Genomic DNA, 13,854 nt, shown 5'->3' on the forward strand with positions numbered 1-13,854 from the left:
TGTCAATTTAGGTTGCTTCCATGTCCTGGCTATTGTAAATAGAGCTGCAATGAACATTTTGGTACATGACTCTTTTTGAATTATGGTTTTCTCAGGGTATATGCCCAGTAGTGGGATTGCTGGGTCATATGGTAGTTCTATTTGTAGTTTTTTAAGGAACCTCCATACTGTTCTCCATGGTGGCTGTACCAATTCACATTCCCACCAGCAGTGCAAGAGTGTTCCCTTTTCTCCACACCCTCTCCAGCATTTATTGTTTCTAGATTTTTTGATGATGGCCATTCTGACTGGTGTGAGATGATGTCTCATTGTAGTTTTGATTTGCATTTCTTTAATGAGAGGCATGGACATATATACACTACCAAACGTAAGGTAGATAGCTAGTGGGAAGCAGCCGCATAGCACAGGGAGATCAGCTCGGTGCTTTGTGACCGCCTGGAGGGGTGGCATAGGGAGGGGAGGTGGGAGGGAGATGCAAGAGGGAAGAGATATGGGAACATATGTATATGTATAACTGATTCACTTTGTTATAAAGCAGAAACTAACACACCATTGTAAAGCAATTATACCCCAATAAAGATGTAAAAAAAAAAAAAGAAGAAAGAATTCAGTGCTCCTACAGCTCTGCAAGGAAGTTAACCTCAAGGACTCCGTTTTCCCGATGAACAAACCACGGCTTATAATCGAGTGCTGGACAAGTGATGTGATGAAGGATGCTCTGGAAATAAAAAACCATTGTGTATTCCATCCATTTATATCAATTTCCTTTTGCCCTTTTGGCGAGGTGTATGTTAATTTTCTTTTTTCGTGAGATAAAATTATATTAAATGTTTGAACTTTGAAATATTTTTATGTTTAGATTGTATGTCTTTTAGTAATGCCAACTGTATTAGAAACTCAGGGTAGATAATGGGTGGCATTTATTACTAAAATCCTGGTATGATCTGTTTAATTAAATAGCTCATTAAATGAAATAAAACCTCTAATTTAAAGATAAGGTGTCTTTTCATTTGTGGTAGGGGATGCATATTACAAATGAATCCCCTTGGCTTCTTATTGTTCAAGCCATTTGAATTCCATGGAGAAAAGCATTCTTTCCTAAGGAGAATTTTCTTTATGCTTAAAACATTCATCATTTTGAGTTTTGTGCTCCTCTGAAAGTGGATCCTTACTATTGGGAAGTAAAACACTCTTGGTTCTAATCAGCAGTGGCAACATGTCCTGTGTGACATGCAGGGGAAAATAAAGGAGAGGTAGTTGGGTTGGTTGAATTAGGTTACTTGCTATGTCACAAAGTAGATGTCGACTTTCTTTACAGAGTGTAGGCACATTGGAGCAAAGTTGGACCTGTTGGGACTAGCTTGTACAGTAATTCCTGAAGATAAGAGTGGACCCAGTTGTAGGGTGGTGGCTCTGGAGAGGTGGAGTAGATATGGGACCAGAGAGATATTGGAGTTGAAATTACAGGACTTGCTGAAGAGCAGAGAGAGGGAGGAATTTAGAAGCACTCTCAATTTTCTGGTTTTCACCATAGGTGACCAGGTGCACGTACATTCATGTGGCAGTGCTGGTGGTAGGGCAGTGAGGGTTTCTTTCCTGGTAGATTCAGTACCCTTTATGATCAGTCTCTCCTCTGATGGTTGGTAGAGGGTCAGGATAGGTGCCAGGAGGGGATAATCCATTGAGGCTATCATTTCATGTGATGGGAATACCAAATTGAAGTAGATTTTTAGGTAGTTTTGGGTGTTCTGAAGATAGAAATGTTTTGTCCAGTTGATATTATTTTTGCTGGAAAATCCATTTTGAGGAAAATTTAATATGTTGCTAATTGAGTTCCTATCTGTATGGGCAAGTCAATGAAAATATGACAGATCAGTAAAATGTTGCAGGTGCTAAAATGGAGTGATTACAGTGATGAATTACAAAATATAAAATGTATATAAAATAGATAACTAATAAGGACCTACCCTATAGCACAAGGAACTCTTTTCAACTCTGTAATGAGCTATATGGGAAAAGAATCTAAAAAAGAGTGGATATATATATGTATAACTGATTCACTTTGCTGTACAGTAGAAACTAATACAACATTGTAAATCAACTATATAGTCCAATAAAAATTAAAAATAATATAATACATTTACTTAAAAAAACAAAATATAAAGTGTATGTGAATAAGTGAAAAGGAATGGGACTGGATTAAATAGATGGTGGAACATTGTCTAAGACCCCTTATAGATCACAAACATATAAAAGAGATTGGAAAGTTAGAACTTTAATGGTGAATTTACTGTTTCAATTTTGATCTAGTGGTAGAGTTCTTGATGGAACTGTAGAAGTTGGTGTCTCTTGTAGAGTTAGAAAAATGCAGTTGAGGGACTTCCCAGGTAGCTCAGTGGTTGGGACTTCACCTTCCAAGGTAGGGGGTGGGGGTTCGATCCCTGGTCAGGGAGCTAAGATCCCACATGCCTTGCAGGAAAAAAGCCAAAAAATAAAACAGAAGCAATATTGTAACCAATTCAGTAAAGACTTTAAAAAAAATGGTCCACATCAAAAAAATCTTAAAAAAAAAGATGCAGTTGAGGAAGACGTCAAAACCCTGAACACTGTTGGCATTGAGTGGGTAAACTTTTGGCTGCTGGAGTTGCTAAGAATGAGAGCAGAAGGTGAGTTAAAGGTCACCTGGGAGGCTGCCTGGGCCCATGTTTCCTCCCGAACCCCTGCAGCACCTGGGGCTTCCTTGTGTGGAGAGTCGGAGACAGATTAGAAGGGGTGGTTGGAACCCAGAGATCATTTACGTGGAGCTGTAGATGTTACCCACAGTGTTTAGCCAGGACTGCGAACTGCTGGCAGCATTCCAAAGGTATCTTCGGGTCTTGCTCGTGGTGAGTGCAGTCCCAGGATGCCGAATCCTGATCTTCATCATTGGACAGTCCTTTTACCAGTATCTTAGGATGCTCTTCATTGTGGCAAGTTCTTTCCAGCTTCAGATCCACCAAAATTGAGTCAGAATTTGGACCAGAAAGCTGCTCAATTCTCTGTGGTCCTCCGGGTGCTACATTAAAAAAAAACATTGGGTGGGGAGGATGGGGCTAGATCAGCTGTTAGTTAAATATGGTGGGAGAATAGTTGCCATGTGGTCTGAACACGACTGGTGTTGGTAGTTTTGCTAAATGGAGGGGAAGTTATGCTTGTAAGTTGTAATTGTAGCTAACAATAATATCGTTCTGTCTAACCATGAGGAATGGGAAATAAAGATTTAGATGTGCTGCTGGAAATACAGCAGTTTCTTGAGTAGACAGACATGGTTCCAGTTTAGACACAGAGACAAATGGAATATTTAGAAGGTTGTTGAAGATGAAATCGCAGCATTTAGATGCAAATTGCTGTAAGGTATGAATATACATGAAACTAGAAAGGTTAGGTATGCCAAGGATAGCTTTGACTGTGACTTGGCACATGGACACAGCTGCAGGTGTGTCTGATCAAGTTTTATTTCTTAACCTGGGTGATGTTTGCCTTATAAGAATTTGTTAGGCCATTCATTTGTTTTGTTTTGTTTTCTGTATTTGTGAGTTTACAATAACAATTTTAAAAAGTCCAAAAATGATAGAAATACTTTATAATCCAAGAAGCAATAACCTCACAATATAAGTGTGTCAGTAGCTTCATTTGTAATTATTTTATTTCAATTCCCTCACTTCCCAAGTCCAATCTACCCTGGTGTTGCTTCTTGATTATATATTCACCTTCTGACTGATGTTCCTACTTTCACTTCACTGTAAATCCACTGGGCAGAGGATATAATACTTCCACCTCACTCCATTGGCCAAAGCAAGTCATGAGGCCATCACAGGTGCAAGGGAGTGGATAATAGACTGTAGCTCATGATGAAGGAGTTGTCTTGTGTGGACAGCAGAGGGAAGAATTATTGCCATTCATTTGTGCAGATAGTACCACTCGACAAACTATCAGGCTGACAAATGTTCAATGACTTGACAATATAGTCTACAGGAAAGTCTGTGAGGAAAAAGTTACTTTCATACATTGCTGTTAGTAATGAAAGATAGTGTAGCCTCTCAAAGGGAATCTATCCACATAGGACAAAACTACAAATGCATTTACCCCTTGACCAAGGTAACCCTACCTGTGGAAATAGACAATCAGATCTTTCAATAGAATTATCCAGCTGGAGAAGAGACAGAAAATACAGAAAAATCAAGAGACTTTCAAACACTGATGCAACAATGTCAAGAGGTCTAACATGTGTTGTTGTTGGGATGTCGAAATGAAATGAGAGAAGGGGACAGAAAAATGTTTTGTAAGAAATAATTGCTGAATATATCCAAATGTGGTAAAAACAATAAATTTACAGATTCGAAAATCTCTGAGAACTTCAGGGACTTTAAAAACAAAGAAAGCTATGTGTAGGCCTCTGCAGATCAAACTGAAAATTAAGATAAAGTGAACAATCTTGAATGCAGTTAAAGGAGTTAGTTAGGCAAATGAAATAGAGACATGTCTAAGGCATCAAGACTCACACGTCTCCTACTAACTGCTAAGCTCATACAATTCTATACCCTTAGACAACAGAGGTAAACATCAGTATTCATGGCTCTGGAATTTGAGACTCATGTGAATTTCATTAATTGTTTCCATGAAGAATGAAACTTTAAAAACCATGAGTCCATATTAATTTTAAGTATTTATACTCCTGTTGCATTACAATAGGCCTGAAGCAAGGCTGGTTTACATGGTAGATGATTTATGTGTCAGATTATCTGGAGATGAAAAACAGAGAAAAGGAGTGGGAGGAAGTGAGGAAGATGTGAAGTGGTCTTAGAGACCCAGCCGATTTAGGAAGAAGGTGAGGCTCTTGGAGACAGTTCTGTCCCTGGAGCCCTGGTGTAAGTGCTTTCCCTCAAGGGCTCTCGTGACAGAGGATAAAGAGCCCAAATCCTGCAACAAGGTAAATTTCATCTCCAATTGAACGGCTGTTCCTGAAGACTCAGTCTAAGGCTGATAAAAGAATTATACACCTGCAGATGGGGTTGGTTCAAGGACGAAGGTGAGTGCTGGGCAGGTGTTATGTCCCAGACAGGCCAGAGGGTACAGGACACTTGGAGGCTGTTAATATGTGTGGAATGATAGTGACCAGAGACACAAATCTGGTTGGTTCTAGCAGAAGTGGAAGGTGAGGTCTGGGGAGGGAGGTGAGAATACATGGTCTATCTGATGTTCCTGAAAGTTAGTAAATAAAGAGTCATCATCCAAAAAATAACTGGTGCCCAATAAGTGGACCGGGCATTAGAAGATGGAAATACTGACTTAGACTGCAGATATGTCTTGGCAAATATGAGAGGAGCCCTGAGAATGTCTGGGATCTGTGCTGGGGTTCCTAAAGCAGGGTGTGGAAAGAGGAGACCTCCAGGCCCTCTTAGGCAGATGTGAGAAGAAAACATGTGACAGGAGACATTTGAAAGGGGATTTCTAGGATGAACATGTATTACACCAAAGTCGCTCTATCAGGAGACCAAACAGGCAAATACCTCTGAGTTCCCTGGCTTCCATTTTTCAGTGAAAAAAACCCCCCAAAACAAACAGCGCTTCCCTTTTACTCCTTTTCTCCAAACACACACCCATCCTCAGCTTCTATCATCTCGTCCCTTCTCAAGACCCTCTCTGTGTTGAATTGTGTCTTTCTGGCTTTTTCCTTCTCACAGAGCAGCCCTATACTCTCCAGAGACAGTTCCCTGTATCAAGGCCAGTGACTAGACTCTCTTGACCAGTAACTGTAATTGTAGAACAGTTTCTTCCATCACTGGGAGGATGGTTATAGGAGCTGATCTTCCTCCCCTCAAAGAAAAAACAGAGGCACCAAGAGAGGTAACCTGGGATGGAAGATAAACTGTTAATGAGCCTAAGACATAACTTATACTGATATAGATATTCTGAGATACCCGTCAACAGAAAGAATCAACATTTATTTCCAATTTTCTAAAACCACCTGCTTAAAGTTTGCTTCACTCTCAAACTTAAGCCCCTAGGATCCTGAAAGTTTCTCATTTTTTCTGCATCTGGATTAATGAATGAATGAATGTACACTAAGAACCAAATGACAATATTTCTGCCTGCAGAAAAATCTTCCAAATGTCATCCCCATCGCCTCCCAGCACTAATGCCTTATTTTCCAATTTCAATCATTTCTAAACGTAGTTCCTAAGATGTGAGCATGAGCAGTGTGTCACCTCAGGCACACAGGCCCTGTCGGTGTTATTCCTTAACCTTTGTCTACTGAATCCCTTCACAAGTGTGCAAATTGTATGTGGTGAATTCAGAGAGATTTTAAATCTCATTTCCATCAGTTAGGCCAAATCTCCCTGTATGACCCCACACGCTGCTTTCTTCAGTATTCCCTGTGCATAGCCACCTGGATCTGAACGAACACTGTTCATAAATGGTATACTTCAATTTGAATACCTACGTTTTCCATATTACTTCGTTCTCTTTTCATTCTCTTTATGATAAACCATCCACCACAAGGTGAAGTTCAAGTTTATATTCAAGAAACCTCTTGTTACAGCCTTCACACGTACATATAATGATTTCCTTTGAATATTCATAAGCCTCTGTTGGTAGGAGAAATATATACAATGATATGTTTTGTTTGATTATCTGGAGATATGCATATCTTCTAATTAGACTTTCACTCATTGAAGCAGAGAACATACCCTATTGACTTTTTATGTTTCTTATTATTTGCATGTTCAAAGAAGATGGAGAGTGTGAGATATGCCAAAAGAATATTCCAGGAAAATCTGGATTTTTCATCTCTGTGAGTATGAGGTGATGTCTCTGGTGGTCTCCATGGGTATGTTTCCTTAAACCACACTGGTGTCAGTCACACAGTCTTCCACTTGCTGGGCATCCCTGGCCTAGAGGACCAGCACATGTGGATTTCCATCCCTTTCTTCTTTTCGTACGTCATTGCCCTATCTGGCAACAGCCTTCTCATATTCATTATTGTGACAAAGCACAGCCTCCATGAACCCATGTACCTCTTCCTCTGCGTGCTGGCCGGGGCAGACTTTGTCCTCTCCACATACGTAGTACCTCAGGCCTTGGCCATCTTCTGGTTCTGTGCTGGGGACATCTCCTTGAATCGCTGCATCACACAGTTCTTCATTACACACAGCACTTTCATGTCTGAGTCAGGGACCTTGCTGGTGTGGCATTTGACTGCTACATTGCCATATACTTCTACCCACTGAGATACACCACTATTCTTACACACACACTGATTGGGAAAATTGGTGTTACCATCTTTCTGAGAAGTTATTGTATGATTTTCCCCATGATATTTCTTCTGAAAAGACTGACTTTCTGCCAGATTAATATAATTCCAGACACCTGTTGTGAACACATTGGCTTGGCCAAATATGCTTGTAATGACATACGAGTAAACATCTGGTATGGACTCTTTGTTATAATGTCAACAGTGGTCTTAGATGTCCTATTAATTTTCGTTTCCTACACGCTTATTCTCCATGCTGTCTTCCACGTGCCTTCCCAAGATGCTTGTCACAAGGCTCTCAACACGTGTGGCTCTCATGTCTGCATCATCATCCTCTTTTATGGGCCTGCGATCATCACAACGCTTACTCAGCAGTTTGGAAGCCAGGTTCCACCTCATATCCACATCTTGTTGGATAATGTGTGCATTCTGGGTCCACCTATGCTGAATCCCTTCACTTATGGGATCAAGATCGAGCAAATTCGAGAGCAGGTAGCTCACATATTTTTTCCAATGCAGAAATAACTTTGGAGGAGGAACAGCGTTTTCAACATCTCTAGCTATCCATGATGAGAACTATAGAACTGGTGGATATAAATGCTAGTGGTAAACTAACACACTAGGTAATAGTTTAGTGAATTGTTTCTGTAGAATGTTCACCAGGTAGGTACTGAACTTCCAGTTTCTACTGTCAAAGCAGTACAGTGAGCAATGTCGTGTTCGACTGAGTAAGCTCCATCCTGCACAGAGTATGTGGCTAGAAATAGGACTTCCCAAAGTCTTACATCTTACATATCACTAACCTGATCTTTGGTAATAGAAGAAATGAGAACAATGCTCTGGTTTCACATTTTTTTCAATTATTCGTCACTGAGTTTCTCATCCTTTGAGACATCTTGTGACATCCCTGAACTATCACATATAAACCTGCATTCCTTTATGTCTTTCTATGTAGCTAAGCAACTTTCTTAGAATCAGTGATTCTTAGGGTTTTGGGTATTTTTATTATACTATAATTTATATCCTATCACATATATGTCAGAGTACAGGAATGTAAATGACTTGCTTGAATCACATTTTCAAAACCCTTTTGGAGACTGAGGCTGATCCCTTGTGTAATGGGAAAATGCTAATGTGGTATTTGATGGGTGCTATGTACCAGGAGAATGTTGAAGAATGGGAAGTCCCTCAATTTTCACATCAGACCATGATCTTCAGTGATCTCATCAGCTGGGCAGTCAAGGACTGTTTTTTGGCCTCCTTTAATGCAGTACTTCCTAGATCAATTTCCAAGGAATCTGCACTTCCATTGACCCGCCAGCTCATTAATTCTTTACCATTCCCAATTCATGCCATACTCCAAATATATCCATGCTTTGTCTTGGGATAACATCTCTTGACTTGTAGAAAATATTTTCTCCCAGGTTTATTGAGATATAGTTGCCATACGACATTGTGTAATTTAAGGTGTATATCTTGTTGTTCCTACACACTTCGTTTTTTACAGCATGATTACCACAGTAGTACCACGCCTCCATCATCGAACAAAACTGTCATTTCCTTTTTTTGTGGTGAGAACATCTAAGATGTACAGTGTTATCGACTTTCAAGTATATGACACAGAGTTGTTCACTCTAATCACCATGCTGTTATTATCCTGAGAACTTAGTCCTCTTCTAACTGGTAGTTTGTACCCTTTGACCAACAACTCCTCCTCTCCCCCGCCCCCAGACTCTGGCAACCACCTTTCTATTACCAATCTCTCTGAGCTCAACTTCTTTAGATTTTTCACATACAAGTGATATCACACAGTATTTATTTTTTCTCTGTCTAACCTATTTCACTTGACATAATGCCATCAAGTTCCATCTATGTTATCACAAATGGCAGGATTTATTTATTTTTTAATCTGGAATAATATTTCATGATATACATGCTGTATTTTCTTTATCTATCCATGCATCCATGTACACTTAGGTTGTTGCCATGCCTTAGCTATTGTAAATAATGCTGCAATAATAAACCTGGGGGTGCAGATGATTTTTGAGTCAGTATTTTCATTTCCTTCAGATAAATACCCAGAAGTGCAATTTGAGGATCACATGGTAGCTATATTTTTAATTTTTTGAGGAACCTCCATACTCTTTTCTATAGTGGTTGCAACAATTTACATTCCCACCAACAGTGCATGGTGGTTCCCTTTTCTTCACATCCTCACTGACACGTGTTATTTCTTGTATTTTTGATAATATCCATTGCAAAGGTGTGAGATGACATCTCCTTGTGGTTTTGATTTGTATTTCTCTGATGATTAATGATGCTGAGCTCCTTTTCATGTACCTGTTGGCCATCTGTATGTCTTCTTTGGAAAAATGTTTATTCAGATCCTCTGCTCATTTTAAAATCAGATTGTTTCAGTTTTTCCTATTGAGCTGTATGAGTTCTTCATATATTTTGGATATTAAGCCCTTACCATTGTTGAAAAATTCAATTAACAATCAAATTGAGAAGAAAAAGAGAATTTTTTTCGAGCCAAATTGAGGATTATAACCCGGGAGACAGACCCTCGGAATCTCTGAGAACTGTTCTGTCTCTTAGAAGTCGAAGGCAGAGTACATTTTTGAGACAAAGGATCATACATCAAATAACATACTGACATTTTACATAAAGTTCACCAAAGATACATAGTCCAGATAAGCAGGTAAAAAGTGAACAGCAAGTCACCATGACCCCCTACAGAGTTGGAAAGAAGGCTGATATTTTAAGAAGTTACAGTGTTAGCTTCAGAAGAAAGGAAGAAACACATTGCTCTTTGTGATTGAGAAACATTTCTCCCTTTGAGGAGATCTGTTTCATGTGTAAGGCAGATGCACATTGCACATTAGGGAGGGAAGGAGGAAGCCCAGACAGACAGAGTGAAGAATCTTATGTTTAAATGTTCTTGTCCTGCCTTAAAATATACATTTTATTTCATTACCAGATATACGATTTGCAAATATTTTTTTCCCAATTGGTAGGTTGTCTTTCCATTTTGTTGATGGTTTCCTTTGCTGTTCAGAGGCTTTTTAGTTTGATGTAATCTCACTTGTTTATTTTACTTTTGCCTTTGGTATCAGTTTCAAGAAATTATCACCAAGACCAATGTCACATGGCTTACTGCCTATGTTTCCTTCTAGGTGTTTTACAGTTTCAGGTCTTCTGTTCAAGTCTTTAATCCATTTTGAATTGATTTTTATGAATGGTATAAGAGAGGGGTCCAGTTTCACTCTTTTTCATGTGGCTGTTGAGTTTTTCCAAGACCACTTGTTGAAGAGACTGTCCTTTCCCTATTGTATATGCTAGTCTTCTTTGTTGTAAATCAATTAAATTTATATGGATAGGTTGATTACTTGGCTCTCTTTTCTGTTCCATTGATCTATGGGTCTGTGTTTATGCCAATACCATGTTTGATTACCATGGCTTTGTGATATAGTGTGAACTCAGGAAGCATGATGCCTCTAGCTTGTTCTTTCTCAAGACTGGTTTGGTTATTTGGGGTTTTTGTGGCTCCATACAAATTTTAGTATTGTTTTTCTATATCTCTGAAAAATGCCATTGGAATTTTTATAGGGGTTGCATTGTATTCGTAGATTGCTTTGGGTAGTATGGTTCTTTCAACAATATGAGTTCTTCCAATCCATGACCACAAAATAATTTTCCATTTGTTTGTGTCTTCTTCAATTTCTTCCACCAATGTCTTATAGTTTTTAGGGTACAGGTCTTTCATCTCTTTGGTTAAATTTATTCCTAGGTAGTTTATTCAATTTATGTAATTGTAAATGGAATTGTGTGTTAATTTCTCTTTTGGATTGTTTGTTATTAGTGTATAGATACAGAACTGATTTTTGTGTATTGATTTGTATCCTGCAAGTTAGCTGAATTTGGGTTTTTTGCTAACAGGTTTTTGATTACTACTGAGTTTGAATATTTGTTGGATAGTTTTATTTCTTCTTGTGAGTTAAAGATAGCTATCATTTGTTAAGTGATTAGCAAATTGCAGCTCCACGAAATAAGCATGATACCGAGGAAACTGAAACTCTGCCAAGATCAATGGAAGAGGTAGGGACAAACCAATTTCTGTTTTATTTTTAAAGTCTGTTCTGTTGGGTCCTTTAACTTGTAAATGATCTGGCTCTTCCTGTCTTTGCTCATTTAACTCTTGAAAGCTTTATGTTTTTCTTTTCTATTTTCATTTTTTTAAAAAAAACAATAATTATATTTTCTCTATTATATTTAGTTTAACTATTTGTGCAGTATTTTTTTAAACTTTTAATTTTATATTGGAGTATAGCTGATTAACAGAGTTATGATAATTTCAGGTTCATAGCAAAGCGACTCAGTCGCTTGTATACATATACATATACATATATCCATTCTCCCAGAAACTCCCCTCCCATCCAGGCTGCCACATAACATTGAGCAGAGTTCCATGTGCTATACAGTAGGTCCTTGTTGGTTATCCATTTTAAATATAGCAGTGTGTACATGTCAATCACGAACTCCCTAACTATCCCTTCCCCCACCCTTCCCCCCAGTAACCATAAGTTTGTTCTCTAAATCTGTGAGTCTGTTTCTGTTTTGTAAATAAATACATCTGTATCATTTCTTTTTAGATTCCACATATAAGCTATATCATACAACATTTCTCTTTCTCTGTCTGACTTGCTTCACTTAGTATGATAATCTCTAGGTCCATCCATGTTACTGCAAATGGCATTATTTCATTCTCTTTAATGGCAAAGTAATACTCCATTAGTTAAAAAAAAGACAAATATTAATAGCTATATTTGTGAAATATACTTTGTCTTTTTCATTGTTTAATGTTTGAAAATTCTTAAGCTATGATTTGAATGTTGTTTGCATCAATTTCTATATTTTAGTTTTTAAAACTTAAAAATGAAAGATTATTTAATCAACAGAGAATTTGAGTGAGGATTACATGGGATATTATACATAAAGTACTTGGAAAGGTATCTATAGACTTAGAGGTTTTATATATATATTTGCTGTCATTATGATTATGTTCATTCTTTTTTGTTTCATTGAAGTTTTATTTATTTACTTATTTTATTGATTTACAATGGGTTAGTTTCCAGTGCATAGCAAAGTGACTCAGTTATAAGTGTATATGTATATATATTCTTTTTCATATTAATTTCCATTATGGTTTATGACAGGATATTGAATATAGTTCCCTGTGGAATAAAGTAGGACTTTGTTGTTTATCTATTTTAGTTTTGTATTTTTAAATTATTATTTTAAAAAACTGATGTATAGTGGAATTACAATATTGTGTTAGTTTCTGGTGTACAGCATAGTGATTCAGATATATATATGTGTGTGTGTGTATATATATATATATATATATACACACACATACATATATAATCTTTTCCTTTTCTTTCTCATCAAAAGTATTAGAAGATATTGAATGTAGTTCCCTGTGCTATACAGTAGTCCCCTGTTGTTTATCTATTTTCTATATAGTAGTATGTATCTGCTAATCCTAAACTCCTAATTTATCCCTCTTCCACCCCCTTTCCCCTTTGGTAACCATAAGCTTGTTTTCTATGGCTGTGAGACAGTTTCTGTTTTGTAAATGACTTAATTTTTGTTATATTTTAGATTCCACATATAAGTGGTACCACATGCTATTTATCTCTCTTTCTGACTTACTTCACTTAGTATGATAATCTCTGGGTCTATCCATGTTGCTGCAAATGTCATTATTTTGTTCTTTTTATGGTTGAGTAATATTCCATTGTATATAAGTACCACATCCTCCTAATCCATTCTTCTGTCAATGGACATTTAGGTTGCTTCCATGTCTGGCTATTGTAAATAGAGCTACAATGAACATTGGGGGTGCATGTATCTTTTCAAATTAGAGTTTCCTCCAAATATAGGCCCAGGAATGGAATTGCTGGATCATGTGGCAACTCTATTTTTAGTTTTTTGAGGAACCTCCGTACAGTTTTCCATAGTTGCTGCACCAGTTTACATTCCCACCCACCAGTGTAGGAGGGTTCCATTTTCCACCCACCCTCTCCAGCATTTTTTATTTTTAGACATTTTAATGATGGCCATTCTGACTGGTGTGAAGTGATACCTCATTGTAGTTATGATTTGTATTTCTCTAATTAGTGATGTTCAGCATCTTCTTATGTGCTTATTGGCCATCTGTATGTCTTCTTTGGAGAAATGTCTATTTAGGTCTTCTGCCCATTTTTTGGTGGGTTGTTTGTTTTTTTGTTATTGAGTTGTATGAGCTGTTTGTATACTTCGTAAAGTAAGCTTCTGTTGGTTGTACTGTTTGCAGATATTTTCTCCCATTCTGTAGGTTGTCTTTTCATTTCATTAATGGTTTTATTTGCTGTGCATGTTTAATTTTTTTTTTTTTTTTTCAGTATGCGGGCCTCTCACTGTTGTGGCCTCTTCCGTTGCGGAGCACAGGCTCTGGACGCACAGGCTCAGGACGCGCAGGCTCACGGGCCCAGCCGCTCTGCGGCATGTGGGATCTT

The 13,854-nt window shown here is 37.9% G+C and overlaps 1 protein-coding gene across 1 annotated transcript; it reads left to right on the top strand.

Annotated features, from left to right (window-relative positions):
• Nucleotides 1-2,653: 2,653 nt before the first annotated feature.
• On the top strand, nt 2,654-7,819 carry LOC103088483 (olfactory receptor 52B4-like). Its single transcript, XM_082931274.1, is given in 3 exon segments — nt 2,654-2,666; nt 6,847-7,227; nt 7,230-7,819. Coding segments are annotated over 3 exon segments (984 nt in total).
• Nucleotides 7,820-13,854: the final 6,035 nt, after the last annotated feature.

This window comes from Lipotes vexillifer, unplaced genomic scaffold, assembly GCF_000442215.2.
Source record: "Lipotes vexillifer unplaced genomic scaffold, Lipotes_vexillifer_v1.1 scaffold557, whole genome shotgun sequence".
Lineage (NCBI taxonomy): Eukaryota > Metazoa > Chordata > Mammalia > Artiodactyla > Lipotidae > Lipotes > Lipotes vexillifer.